Source organism: Rutilus rutilus (genome assembly GCF_951802725.1).
Source record: "Rutilus rutilus genome assembly, chromosome: 4".
Taxonomy (NCBI): domain Eukaryota; kingdom Metazoa; phylum Chordata; class Actinopteri; order Cypriniformes; family Leuciscidae; genus Rutilus; species Rutilus rutilus.
The window spans coordinates 20,120,443-20,135,010 of NC_140212.1; the positions used below are offsets into that span (position 1 = coordinate 20,120,443).

The 14,568-nt window shown below is 38.4% G+C and overlaps 1 protein-coding gene across 1 annotated transcript; it reads left to right on the plus strand.

Moving 5' to 3' along the window:
* Nucleotides 1–1,370: 1,370 nt before the first annotated feature.
* Nucleotides 1,371–13,716, plus strand: abcd2 (ATP-binding cassette, sub-family D (ALD), member 2). Its single transcript, XM_084407482.1, has 10 exons — nucleotides 1,371–2,511; nucleotides 3,386–3,566; nucleotides 3,733–3,854; nucleotides 5,563–5,728; nucleotides 6,014–6,108; nucleotides 7,037–7,182; nucleotides 11,288–11,433; nucleotides 11,631–11,715; nucleotides 11,816–11,941; nucleotides 13,066–13,716. Exons 1-10 carry the CDS (start codon nucleotides 1,567–1,569, stop codon nucleotides 13,280–13,282), a joined length of 2,229 nt encoding a protein of 742 aa, XP_084263608.1. The 5' UTR covers nucleotides 1,371–1,566; the 3' UTR covers nucleotides 13,283–13,716.
* The last annotated feature ends 852 nt before the right edge of the window (nucleotides 13,717–14,568 follow it).

Here is a 14,568-nt window from a genome sequence, read left to right on the forward strand (position 1 = left end):
TGTAACCCTAGTTTAATCCCAACCAAGGCCCGATTTCACAGACAGGGTTTAGATTAAGCCAGGATAAGGCCTTAGTTCAAATTGGACATTTAAGTCGCTTTTTTAAATGTTACTGATGTGCACCTTGACTGAGACAAAACAATGGCACTGACATATTTTAAGATAAGCCAGTGAAAGTTGCTTTCAGTTAAAACAGCTCAAACATGCATTTTAGTCTGGGACAAGGCTTAAGCCTTGTCTGTGAAACCAGCCATGTAACGTTAAGTTAGTAAATTTGTGTAGGCCTGTATCAAATGTACTACTATAAATGTTTAGTCACTTTAAAGTTTATAAATGTTTAGTCACTTTAAAGTTTAAAACGTCTTAAATATGTGGTTTAAAGAGATTAATTGTACTCACTCTCTGTTTTATTGTGTCTTCTCTGTTTTTCATACACCTGCTCCTGGTTAGTTAAGATTAGATGTCATAAACTTAGATGAATTGTAAACTTAATTACTTAATACCAAGTAATTTTGATAACATCTTTGCTTTGAAATCTTAGACATTTTAATTGTATAGTTAAGAATTATATAAAATCAGTTATTAGTGAGTTTAATTAAGGTAGCAGGTTAGCAGTAGCACTGACCTGCATCCTCCGACCCAGTTCATGTTGCTGTCAGTCTGAGGCGGTTATAAATTCTCCCTCTGTCTCTCGTTCTCTACAGATAACTAAACACTGACAGCGTAAAATGTTAACTTTCCAGTTTATGTTGGTATTAGGCATATGTCAAGAACAGTAACCGATAAAATATAATCTTAATTTGAACAAAAAGCGATAACGGCGCGCACGTACTCACTCTGTGCGCGCGAGAACTTCACAAAAGCTGAATGTGAGTGACGTCTCAACAACGGTCATATATCAGCGATGAAGAAATGCAGCAAGACTGTTCGTGTGTGGCGTGAAAATGTCGTTTGAGATTGAGATCTTAAGATTGTATCACTAATAATATTATTGAGATGCCTCTCTCTAAAAATAAACTGACAATAACAAGGAAATCATACAACACTGGATGACAATAATAAAAACATTCAAAACAAAAATTGAGGCATTTAAAAACTATTATACTTTTGTAAAGATTTTTTTTGTAATATTGAATGCTTATCACAACATTAAAAAATAAATAAAATACAGATAGCTGTAACAAGACATCCAAAAAAACACAACATACATTAGTATTTTCAAAATAACCTCATAAATAAATTCATAATTTCCAATGTTTTACTTTTATTTCAAATGACTAACTTTTTAGCAAATAATTGTTCGTTTAAGATACATTGGATAGATCAGACCATTCCGTTATATTTACATACGTCAAGTGCGGCAGCCAATCAGCGTGGAGTGGGGGCGTGACCAATGAGGAAAACCCAAATGACGGAAGCATCTACCTAGCGGTGCTGTTTTAGCCTTACGGTACAATGAATTGTATGTATATATTCTCTATTTAAGGCATTGAATGACCATATGGATGTAACTCGGAACAAACTGAAGATTGCAGACTACTTATTTTTGTAAAAGCAGGATAAAAAATGAGCAACATCCTACATGCGGCATCAAAAGTGAAATGGAATCAGAGCACTGCGGCGAAAAGAGCCGTGTTCCTGGCGGCCGCCGTATACGGGGCGAAAACGCTTTACCCCATCATCTGCAAACAAATAAATCAACGGAAGACAACCAGGAACAGCACATCTGCACCAGGACACGAGAATGGATTGATACCTATTCATAAAGCTACACCAGAGACTGTGTCTGGTCTTAGTAAATCACCCGGTATCAATGCGGAATTCTTCAAGCAGATTCTTGATCTGGTTAAAATCGTATTCCCGAGGTTTGTAACCAAAGAACTGGGTTTACTATGTTTACATTCAGTAGCTCTCGTTTCACGGACGTTTCTGTCTATTTACGTGGCAGGTTTGGATGGTAAAATAGTGAAAACGATCGTAGAGAAGGAGCCGCGGAGCTTCATGATCAAACTGATGAAATGGCTTCTGATCGCCATCCCGGCCACATTCGTCAACAGCGCGATCCGTTATCTGGAGTGCAAGCTCGCGCTCGCGTTCCGCACGCGCTTGGTAGATCATGCATATAAAACATATTTCACCAATCAAACCTATTATAAGGTCAGTAACATGGACGGGAGGCTGGCGAACCCGGACCAGTCTCTGACCGAGGATGTGATGATGTTCTCGCAGTCCATTGCGCATTTGTACTCAAACCTCACCAAACCCATTCTGGACGTGATACTGACTTCATATACTTTGATACAGACCGCGCGATCTCGGGGTGCGAACGCAACCGGACCGACTCTGTTAGCGGGTCTGGTGGTGTTCGCCACGGCCAAGGTTCTGCGCGCCTGCTCGCCAAAGTTCGGTAAACTGGTGGCGGAGGAGGCGCACAGGAAGGGCTACCTAAGATATGTGCACTCCAGAATCATAGCCAATGCAGAGGAGATCGCCTTCTATAGGGGACACACGGTGAGGAAATGCATAATGCATATTAAAATAACATATAATTGCTCTTTTGGAAGGGTATTAGGCGAGGAAATGCATCAATCATAGTGCAAATGTGATTACCTATTAAGTTGTTATAGGGTAACGTACTGTTATAGGGGCCGTGTCAGAAACACTGCACACGTGCCTGAAAACATAAGATGAGGAAATGCATCATTCATGTGTAGTTTACTTTTTAGGTCAACTTAGGTTTTACTTCAGCTTTTTATGTAATGAGTTTTATTTCATAATTGTGATTTACTAAAACATTTTTTTTAAGTGCTGGAAATGAGCTTATCCAGAACTGGATCCATTTTTAAATTCCAATTCATTTCCTAAGTTTAAAATTAAAATTGAGGTACTCGGATTAGGGACACTGTAAAAAAAAAAAAAGTGATCAATTGACTTAAAAAAAAAGTAAACAAATCCATTGCCTTAAAATAAAGTAAATAAACTTCATGCGTAATTGAAACAAATAAGTTATGTGAACTTGACAATTCCACACAACTTAATTTTTTTCAATTACGCATGAGGTTTTTTGTACTTAATTTTAAGGCAACAGGTTTCCTAACTTTTTTAACTTACTTAAACTTACTTACAAATTCAGAAATTCATATAGTTATATATATATATATATATATATATATATATATATATATATATATATATATATATGTATGTATGTATGTATGTATGTATATATATATATATATATATATATATATATATATATATATATATGTTTTAACTATAAAAATGCTTGTCAAGACACATTTAATGTTAGTTTAATGTTAGTTTGACAACTTTTTTTGAAAGCCTTGATTAGATTAAACATCTTTTGGGTGTTATCATGTGGCAGGTGGAGATGAGGCAGCTGCAGAAGTGTTACAGTGCCCTGGCGGAGCAGATGAACCTCATCTTATCGAAACGTCTGTGGTACATCATGATCGAGCAGTTCCTCATGAAGTACGTCTGGAGTGGATGTGGTCTGGTTATGGTCGCAGTGCCCATCATCACTGCAACTGGCTTTGCTGACAACGGTAAAGTGGAAGTCCAGTTTATGCAGTTCTACAGTATATAATATGTAATCTCATTGCAATTACTGTGATATATACTGTATATGTTTTTATTTATTCATTATTTATATATATATTGCATTACTGTAGCACATCGTATTTGCTTAAAGATGTCATTTTTCAAATCCAGAGCTGGCGGATGGTCAGACGCAAGTGTTGGTGAGTGAAAGAACAGAGGCCTTCACAACAGCACGCAATCTACTGGCCTCAGGGGCCGATGCCATTGAAAGGATCATGTCTTCTTATAAAGAGGTAAAAAATTAAACATGTTCCTTTTGTTCACTTGCATTTATTTTTACAGTCATTAATCATTATAAACAACATGGATGTTCTTGATATTAACACAAAGGAGCATGTCAGAGTAAGAAATAAGAAATAATTATTTTACACACACACACTTTTTTTAAATGTATTCTTTTATTGTATAGCAGTGCAACAGCAAAGGCCTCTAGGAACTGAAACCACAAAGGATGTGATGTCACGCAGCAGTGAAAGCTGGGAATCTTTGCTATAGGCTAGTGATCAGTGTTGGTATCAGCTGCCACTCTGTTGACTAAGCCTGCTGGGCAACTTAATCCACCATCTGTTGAACAGAGAGCATCAGTCAGACCCGCTTCACAGATGCTGCATGTGTCCATTACAACGACAGACACTATAAAGCACAGCATCATGCTATTTCAGACCTTTTAAATAACATGTTGTGTTCTAATTATAAGTGTCAGCTAGCCCTACATGTGATTTGTTAATAATTAACATTTTCTCAAGAAATGTAAATGTGAGAAGTGCTTGCTAGTGTAAAACCAGCTGTCATGTTGTCAGGTCGTACCTACAGTATGTGGCTTTTATCATATCGCTATGCTTTTATAGCCTGGTCCTACCAGACTCTCGTACATTTCATTCCACTGACAAGCGTTAACTTCCTTGAAGGCGAGTACTCTGTTGAAGTTTAAAACTATTGGATCTGCCCAGAGCCACTCTGGATCTGCCATAACCAATCGCTAACCTTTGGTTGTGACGTAACCCTACAACTCAAACTAGCGCACGACCTCAACGTCATCGTTCTCAGGCACTCCCTCTGTTCGCTGATTGGACTGCTAAAAAATAAAAAAAAACGTACGTAGGAGGGCGGAGCCAGGCTAATGCTTTTAGGCCATTGCTATACTATTGCTGTCACTAAGACAAGGAGTGCAAAATAGACAGTCTTTAATAATAATAATCTTCATCTTCAGAATCTCAATAATTATCCAATCATTTTATCCACTTAAACCTGCCCCTTTCTTTCACAATTGACTTCACGTTTGCATTAAGATCTGCTTCCATCCAATCAACAACAGATGAATAGAACCAAGTCCACCCTACTTTTTTTTTTTTTTTTTTTTTTTTTTGAATGTATGTCTCAATACGGAAGAAAAGATATGTCACTACTTCCGTTACATCACAATTAAGTTTGAGAAATAGCAGAGCTATTAATTTTCGTATAGCAGAGCACATCAAGCTAGCAATGGAAAAACACTTCTAGATTCCTAAACCCTTTAAAAGGTCAGTTAACAACTCTTAGGAAAAAATATTTCTTGTTGACTCCCTTGAGTTCCCAAAGGAAAGCACAATGCTTCTTGCCGAGGCTCTTGGGATGTGGTGTGTCTGCCTAAACAAGGAAAAACACTTGCTAAACACTTCCTAACACGTGCTTTGGATCAGATTAAGCATTCAGGCCAATATTGTGCAAAGGGATTGATCTTAAACTTCACACAATGGGTTTAATGAAGGCTGATTAGCATTATTGATGATAAGATGCAGAAATTTCAGTGCGCTTTTTTTTACATAAGTGGCCTAAATACCCAGTCACCTACTTTGGACCTGACTAACAGCAGTTGAGCAATGCTATCTGATGTTGAGTCACCCCGACCTCTAAATGTCTCACTATCACTCTAATCACATACATTCGTTCTGTGTGCTTTAGGTCACCGAGTTAGCAGGCTATACGGCACGTGTGCACAACATGTTTTTGGTATTTGATGAAGTCCAGAGGGGAAAATACAAACGTTCATCTGCCACCTCAACTTCAGGGGAGATAATAAGCGGGAACCGACCTGAGATGCACATCGACGGGCCTCTGGAAATCAAAGGTCTAGTGAATAAAGGGCAGCTCTGCTCATCATTTACTCACCCTTATGTTTAAACTCTCTCTTCTGTGGAACATAAAAGAGGGTTTGAGAAATGTCTCAGTGTTTTTTTTTTCTTCTATACAATGAGAGTCAATGGTTCTTCAAACATTCTTCAAAATATCTTCTTTTGTATTCCACAGAAGAAAGAAAATCATATAGGTTTAAAATAGACCAAATGTTAATGTGAGATTTTTATTCCTCTGAATATAAAACGTTGCCTTATTATATTTTCTACTGTTTTTGCAGGCAAAGTGATTGATGTGGATAAAGGTATAGTCTGTGAAAATGTGCCTATAATCACTCCTAATGGAGATGTGGTCGTGTCCTGCTTGAACTTCAAGGTAAGATAAACAAGAATAAACATCTGTATCAATTACTTTTAATACTACACATCTGGGCACAAATATACCATTTACTATCAACTTTACATAGTACATTGATACCGTAGATGTGCTTCTGGTTTTATCAGGGGGCAAGAAATCATAGTTTCATATTTGCACATGCAACTCAGAAACATGAAGTGTCTTGAACAAGTCAAGACAAAGTTATGGGAATGTTTGGCGTTGTGCAAAGTGAAGTTTAGTTGATTGTGGTTGCCAAGCAATGTGACGATACAGAATGAATACAGAATTAAACTGATGTCATAAATATCCATTTTATAGTATTAGTTTTGCTATTTTTAGTCTTTTATTAATTTGAAGCTGTGTTTACATTGATGGCAACTTAATTAATTTGTTATGAATAATCATATCGTTGGGTATGCGTCCATCAAGTTCCAAATATCCAAACATACAATTAATCAAATCATTGTTAAAGGGGTGGTGTAATGCCCTTTTCACAAGATGTAAAATAAGTCTTTGATGTCCCCAGAGTGTGTATGCGAAGTTTTAGCTCAAAACACCCAACAGATATTTTTATATAGCATGTTAAAATTGTCACTTTTTGAGGGTGAGCAAAAACGCAAAAAAAATAATGTTTTGTGTCTGTTCCTTTAAATGCAAATGAGCTGCTGCTCCCGCACAGTATTTTATATATATATATTAAAAGATATATAAAATTACTCATAATATTGTTATATATATATATATGATTCACCCGACCACACTTTCTTTTTGAATGTCTTTAGTTCACACATGAGCTCAAACTAGAATTTTTTATTTTGCGTCTGTCTGTCTGTCTAGCTATCTAAGTAGCTTGCTCTAAGCTATACACCTCTTACTTAACCATGTGAACTGTACTCGGTTTCCTGTAACTGGATATTGTGTGCAGGTAGAGGAAGGGATGCATTTGCTGATCACGGGGCCAAACGGATGTGGGAAGAGTTCTTTGTTCCGGATCCTCAGTGGCCTGTGGCCCGTGTACGGCGGACTACTGCATAAACCCTCTCCTGAGCACATGTTCTACATCCCACAAAGGTACGAACAACACTTACCCATGGTATCACACACACACCTCTTCAGAATCAGCAGTATTACACACCGGCATTCACATTGCACATACTGTACAGGCACTTTTATAAAACCTAGGGCTAGATTTACTAAAGACACGCAGCAAAAAATTAGCGCTGAAAAGGCGTGGATTTTTGCAGCTGATCTTATTGCATAAATGAATCACGCAAAGTGATTTACTAACATTCCACTCCCATCGGCCCTTAAGGCACATTAAGGTAAATAGCTCACTGTAGTTTCAGAACAGAGCTACTGTCCTTCATCTCTGTTCCATCTTGCAGACGTTGCACCGTAAGGATTTGACTGCTGTAACCAGAGTCAGAGACAGTGTAACTAAAGCTTTGTGAACTGCTGAGTGATAGAAACCAGAGTCCTCAATAGTGAAATATTTACCGAGGACTGCAGGTGCATGCGCAGCGGTTAATATTTTATATACAGTTCGGGGGGAGAATTATCTATCTATCTATCTATCTATCTATCTATCTATCTATCTATCTATCTGTCTATCTGTCTATCTGTCTGTCTGTCTGTCTGTCTGTCTGTCTCTACCTAGCTACCTATATTACCTATACAGTATCTCACAAAAGTGAGTACACCCCTCTAGGGCTGTAACGATACACCAAAACCACGATTCGGTTTGTATCACAATTTTTGACCCACGATTCGATACAAACCTCGATTCTTTTTGGAGAAGAGAAAAAAATAGAGATTTTGAGAGAAAAAAAATAAATATATTTTTATTAAATAACATTACACCAAAGAACAATATTAACTCTGCAAATTATTAACAATATACCTAAGTAAAATAAATAAATAGCCAAAGCTATAACACTTCTGTTTTCTCTGTAACAAAATACTGTTGAAAAACAAACAGAACTAAACTCGCATGTTGAAAATTCTTCTTCAGTCAAGTTCTCTTACATTTACAAAGTAAATTAAATGGCTACTGTTTTACACTGAGGGAACTGAGGCTTACTCTCTGTGCTGTAAACCACAAATCAATTAAGGAAACATTAAAGAAATAAACAACTTCTTTTCTATAGATATATTCCTCAGGTCTGTGAGGCAAGTAGGCTACCTTAAAGGTTGAGTTTCGGTTAATTTATGAGAGGAGCTCCAGTTCACGCGCCGGCGCCTTCATGTCGTGGTTATCTATTGTCTGCTATATTATTATACTTCTTATTTATTAAATCCAGGCAATTGGTTGATGAAATATTGATTAAAATTAAGATACAATTAATACAAAACGAAATTCACTTTAAAGAAAGGCTTTGTGTTTTCTGTTTGAGGTCTCTGTGAAAGTTGTAAAGCAGTCTTTTAGTACCGCTTTCAGAGCGGTCCCGTCCGTAACGGAGAACTGTCACGTCCGTAACATTGTCTTCATAAATGCGAATACGAAAATTTAAATAAAATGAATATTTGATGTTCTGTGGAGAGCCAACCCTTCTTCATCCAGTTGGGAGTATTACTTTTGGTTTGTGCAGTGTAATTCACAGAATTACTCAAATATATTTTGCTACCTAAAAGTTAAAGATTTTTTGTATCACGTCCGTAACGCATGTGTATTTCCCTCATATTAAATATAAAACGCATGTGTAGAATTATATTTTTCTAATGTCTGGACTCCTTTATTAAGGGAGTATGAATATATAAACAGACTTTTCAATATATTGGTATTAAATGCATTTTCGGAGAATTTATATTTCAAGTTTTGACTGTAAATGTCACTTCCATAATGCTGGAATTGCCCAATTTTAAAGAATTTATCCTAAAGATATTCAATTTTAAAGAATTTATCCTCAACTAGTTTTGTGGTGTATAGTAGGTCTACGTATTTTATAATGTTAACTTCAAATAATACTAATAGCAATTTAAAGATGTGGTAGCATTGGATCTGGACGGGGAGTTGGAAGGGTTGTGTCGTGATTCTGCTTTCTCACACCGCAACACAGATTCGTGGATCTGAGTGTCGCGATTTCGGTTTCATATCGCATATCGTTACAGCCCTACACCCCTCACATTTTTGTAAATGGCACCTCATGGCAAAGAACTCTCTGAGGAGCTGAAAAAAAGAATTGTTGAAATGTTGCTCTACATAAAGATGACCTAGGCTATAAGAAGATTGCCAACACCCTGAAACTGAGCTGCAGCACTGTGGCCAAGACCATACAGCGGTTTAACAGGACAGGTTCCACTCAGAACAGGCCTCGCCATGGTCGACCAAAGAAGTTGAGCGCCCGTGCTCAGCATCAGATCCAGAGGTTGGCTTTGCAAAATAGACATATGAGTGCTGCCAGCATTTCTGCAGAGGTTGAAGGGGTGGGGAGTTAGCCTGTCAGTGCTCAGACCATACGCCGCACACTGCATCAAATTGGTCTGCATGGCCGTCGTCCCAGAAGGAAGCCTCTTCTAAAAATGATGCACAAGAAATCCTGCAAACAGTTTGCTGAAGACAAGCAGACTAAGGACATGGATTACTGGAACCATGTCCTGTGGTCTAATGAGACCAAGATAAACTTATTTGGTTCAGATGGTGTCAAGCGTGTGTGGCGGCAACGAGATGAGAAGTACAAAGACAAGTGTGTCTTGCCTACAGTCAAGCATGGTGGTGGTAGCATCATGGTCTGGGGTGCTACAGTTCATTGAGGGAAACATGAATGCCAACATGTACCGTGACATACTGAAGCAGAGCATGATCCCCCTCCCTTCGGAAACTGGGCCGCAGGGCAGTATTCCAACATAACGACCCTAAACACACCTCCAAGATGACCACTGCCTTGCTAAAGAAGCTGAGGGTGAAGGTGATGGAGTGGCCAAGCATGTCTCCAGACCTGAACCCTATTGAGCACCTGTGGGGCGTCCTCAAATGGAAGGTGGAGGAGCGCAATGTCTCTAACATCCACCAGCTCCGTGATGTCGTGGAAGAGGACTCCAGTGGCAACCTGTGAAGCTCTGGTGAACTCCATGCCCAGGAGGGTTAAAGCTGCCTTTGGCAAAAAAAATTTTATCATATTCAGTGAAATCGACACTATAATCCGACAGAACAACATAAATAAGGTGGTTTTAGAAAAAAACCTGAGCTTCTAACTCCACCTGGAGCGTGTTATTTGTTTTGCAAAAATCCACCGCTCCCGGATCATCGGGTCCAATCAGCGCTGGGGGGTGTGAGATCTGACTGTCAATCACAGGTCGTGCACACGCCACAGATCCCACTCACCCCTTGCGCTGAGTCGCGCACGTTACAATATCACATGCACACGCCTGAAGTTCGCAGGTGTGTTGGATTGTACGAAGCGTGATGGCGGAGAGAAAATCTACTAGCAAGCTTCCAATTCCTCGGTTATTGCTATCTATGGGTAGATTAGCCAGGGCAGCCTACCTCCGAGTCCATGGTGGTAATCGATGCTGAAGAGACGGACGCGTTCACAGAAAACATGGTGCACACGCACTGACGAGCACGAACTTGATGGGAGGGTGCTCGCTGGTAGTGGGGGAGGGGCATGAGAGTTGTAAACATTCAAAATTTTGGCTAAGTCTACCCAATCTGCCAGACTTTCCGACTGCAGCTTTAAGGCAGTGCTGGGAAAATATTGACACTTTGGGCCCAATTTGGACATTTTCACTTAGGGGTGTACTCACTTTTGTTGTCAGCGGTTTAGACATTAATGGCTGTGTGTTGAGTTATTTTGAGGGGACAGCTAATTTACACTGTTATACAAGCTGTACACTCACTACTTTACATTATAGCAAAGTGTCATTTCTTCAGTGTTGTCCCATGAAAATATATAATAAAATATTTACAAAAATGTGAGGGGTGTACTCACTTTTGTGAGATACTGTAACTCTACCTAACTATCTGTCTGTCTGTCTATCTGGCTCTATCTATCTATCTGTCTGTCTATCTGTCTGTCTGGCTGGCTGTCTGGCTGTCTATCTGGCTCTATCTATCTATCTATCTATGTAAATATTGTAAATATTCAATCAATCTGCCACACATGTAATACCACACAACCTTAAAAACTTCAGTCTACCTGACATAATATCAGTAAACATGTTTTATCCATCTCTCTAGACCATATATGTCCGTCGGGACATTACTAGACCAGGTCATCTACCCCGACTCTCTGGATGACATGCATGACAAGGGTTACAGAGACAAGGACCTGGAAGTCATTCTGGACATTGTCAATTTAAACCACATAGTTACCCGCGAAGGAGGTTTGTACATGTAATTCCCACCTTGCATGACTCCAGTGTTTCGCCATATCTCCTTTTTATCCATGAAAGAATTATTGTGAGCTGTATAATAAGCTTTCCACCAGTAGTTATAGTTATTTTGAAAGGCCAACAAAAATCTATTCTAGTCTAATAGAAAGTATGTTTTGGAGGTAGTTTACTCTTGTGTCTGGTTGCAGGATGGGATGCAGAGATGGACTGGAAAGATGTTCTTTCTGGAGGCGAGAAGCAGCGCATGGGAATGGCACGCATGTTTTACCACAAGTAAGATGTCATTGCACGTATTATTTTCATACACATGTACACATATTTTTGTAATTTTGTTGATTTGTTTTCTTCAATATGATTAATACCTGTTTTTCAGGCCCAAGTATGCTCTACTGGATGAATGCACCAGTGCTGTCAGCATTGATGTAGAGGGTAAAATATTTCAAGCTGCAAAGGATGCTGGGATCTCCTTGCTGTCCATCACTCACAGACCCTCTCTATGGTAAGAAACATAAAACTTTAAAAGCTCTTCACACTGCAGCAGAATACAACTGTCAGTCCTGTATGTGATCCTTAATATGGTTACTTTTACACACGCACAGTTCAGTTATTTACGGGAGTGACACCACATTCTAATACCGAACTCACACCAGTACATTTTTAGTTTGAAAATTTCGAGACTCACACCTGAAAGCAAATGGCTGTCAATCCCAAAAATGGAGAGTGTGAACGTAGCCAAAATGTCTTTAGGAGTCAGTATAATTCAACATGATTTTTAATGTACTTAAAGGTGCTCTAAGCGATGTCACGCGTTTTTTAGGCCAAAACATTTTTTGTCACATACAGCAAACATCTCCTCACTATCCTCTAGCTGCCTGTCCCCTGAACACACTGTAAAAAAATGCGATCTCTGTAGACAGCCCAGGCTCCACAAACGGCAACAAAAACGAACTGGCCCAGCCTGGACCACGAAACATAACACATGTTCCAGCCAATAACCGACATGAATGATTTGGCGGTGGGGGTTGGGGGGTTAGTGCGTGTGCACATGAAGGGGGGTGTGGGGAGTGGAGGAGAGAGAAGCATGAAGAGGGAAGTTAGCTAGAGGAGAGATGTCCTAGACAATGACTAATATAAAAAATGTATATTCTTGAGAATTTTGATATGGCCGACACACGACCAAAGAGACGACGTTCCGATGAACAAAGAACAAATAACAAAGAGGAGGGAAAAGGAGAAGGAATGCGCGAAGTCACGAATTTACATAGGAAAAGCCTGTTTCAGGAAGCACGGAAAGGAGGGGGAGGGGACGGGATGAGGAGGAGGGGGGGTCGAGCTAGCTTCCGTTTTGTTTGAGAATACTCTGAACGTCAACAAGAAGTGACTTCACCCAACATCGCTTAGAGCACCTTTAATGAATGCAAAGTGACATCTTTATCTGAAAGTACAGTAGTATTTATTTATTTGAATGCAAGTATTTATTGAAGAAACATTAATTAGTAGGGAATTTGTTTGCAATCGTTGTCCTCGAGGGAATATTTTACTAGTTACTATAGCAAAAAGTGCGTGGGATGCATTGTACATACATAAACTATATATTGAATTTCTTCAAATGTCCATCCACAGGAAATACCACACACACCTGCTGCAGTTTGACGGGGAGGGCGGCTGGCGGTTCGAACAGTTAGATACAGCCACACGGCTCTCGCTGACGGAGGAAAAACAGCGCTTAGAGTCTCAGCTCGCAGGCATACCGAAGATGCAGCTCAGACTGAATGAACTGTGTAAGATCTTGGGCGAAGATTCGGTCCTTAAGACGGCGGAAAACAAGAACGAGGAGTAAAAGAAACGTGGAGATGCTTGACGTTCGTTTTGGTATTTTTAAAGTTTTTTGCGATGATTTTAACATTTTATGTGTATACATGACAATTCGATACTGAAATGGAAGTTTAATAGGAATTGTAGAAGCTGTTCCCTTTTGTTGTTGTTTTTTTATTTTTATTTTGTATTATTTAGTTTTGTTTTGCTTTTTTGTTTTACTTTGATCTTTTTTGTTTTACTTTTGCTTTTGCTTTGTTTGTTTTTTGTTTGTTTTTTGTTTTTTGTTTGTTTATGTTCTTTTGTTTTACTTTTTTGTTTTGCGTTTTGTAGCCAACAAACGCGAAACGTTTTTTTTTTCTTAATTATTTTGGTTATACCTTTTCAGCACTTTATTGAACCAATTACCCAATAATTCAACTGTATAAATTATGTTGGTAAACAGTAAGTCTCAAAAGATGTATGTTTTCTTTCCATTCTTTCTTTTCTTTCTTTCAGCTAGTTATTATTTAGGTAATGCAATTCTAAGGCTATATTGTTTCTTTTTTTATTGATATTTTAACCTAAACAACTTCCCTCCATGTACGAAAACAAAAACATGTCCTGTGATAACAGGATAAATAGGTAAATAGTGGTCAAACAAATTTTTTTGTAGTTAAAGTTTAAGTTAGTTTAAGTTAAAAACTATCAATTTAGTTATATGTAAAATCATGTAGGTAATTTACAAAACCAGCTTTTACGCAATCAACCATTGAAGGAGCTCGAAAGAGAAAATGAAGCATGACTTTCTATAGGTCATTGTCTGAGTCCGCTGGGGAGCTCTGGGTTTAAGAAAGCATGTTTCTGGTTTTCTGAACAAATACAATATGCTGGATACACACACTGAGGGCACAGGACTCAGGATGTGGTTATGTTGTGTCTAGCTGACAAACAGCTAGAGAATGTGTGATCCTGGGTGACCAGACTAAACGGGATATATGCTCGACATCATGTTCTATATTTGTTTCTCAGTTCCACTGTCAAGTAGTATTATTTAGTTGTTATGAAATGTTTTGCACATATGTCTCTCTTCATTTAGGCTGATATACTGTGAAGTTTGTCTTAACAGCTGTGATGTTTATCTTTGTGTTTATTTTAATATCAAATACAACATAGACATTTTAAAACTTTTTTATTCAAATACTGAAAAACTGCATTTTTTTTTTAATTTTTTTTTTTTTTTAAACCCTAGTTGGTTGGAAATTTTTAATGAATATAAGGTACGTTTTCTTTGCTTCGCTAATCTCAAACAACTTTGTTGTGCACAACCAC

Excerpts from the sequence above, each read along its gene's own strand:
- abcd2 (XM_084407482.1), top strand. The coding sequence starts at position 1,567 with ATGAGCAACATCCTACATGCGGCATCAAAAGTGAAATGGAATCAGAGC. Across the intron at positions 6,109-7,036 it reads TGTCCTGCTTGAACTTCAAG|GTAGAGGAAGGGATGCATTT; the intron begins GTAAGATAAACA and ends TATTGTGTGCAG. Across the intron at positions 7,183-11,287 it reads ATGTTCTACATCCCACAAAG|ACCATATATGTCCGTCGGGA; the intron begins GTACGAACAACA and ends CCATCTCTCTAG.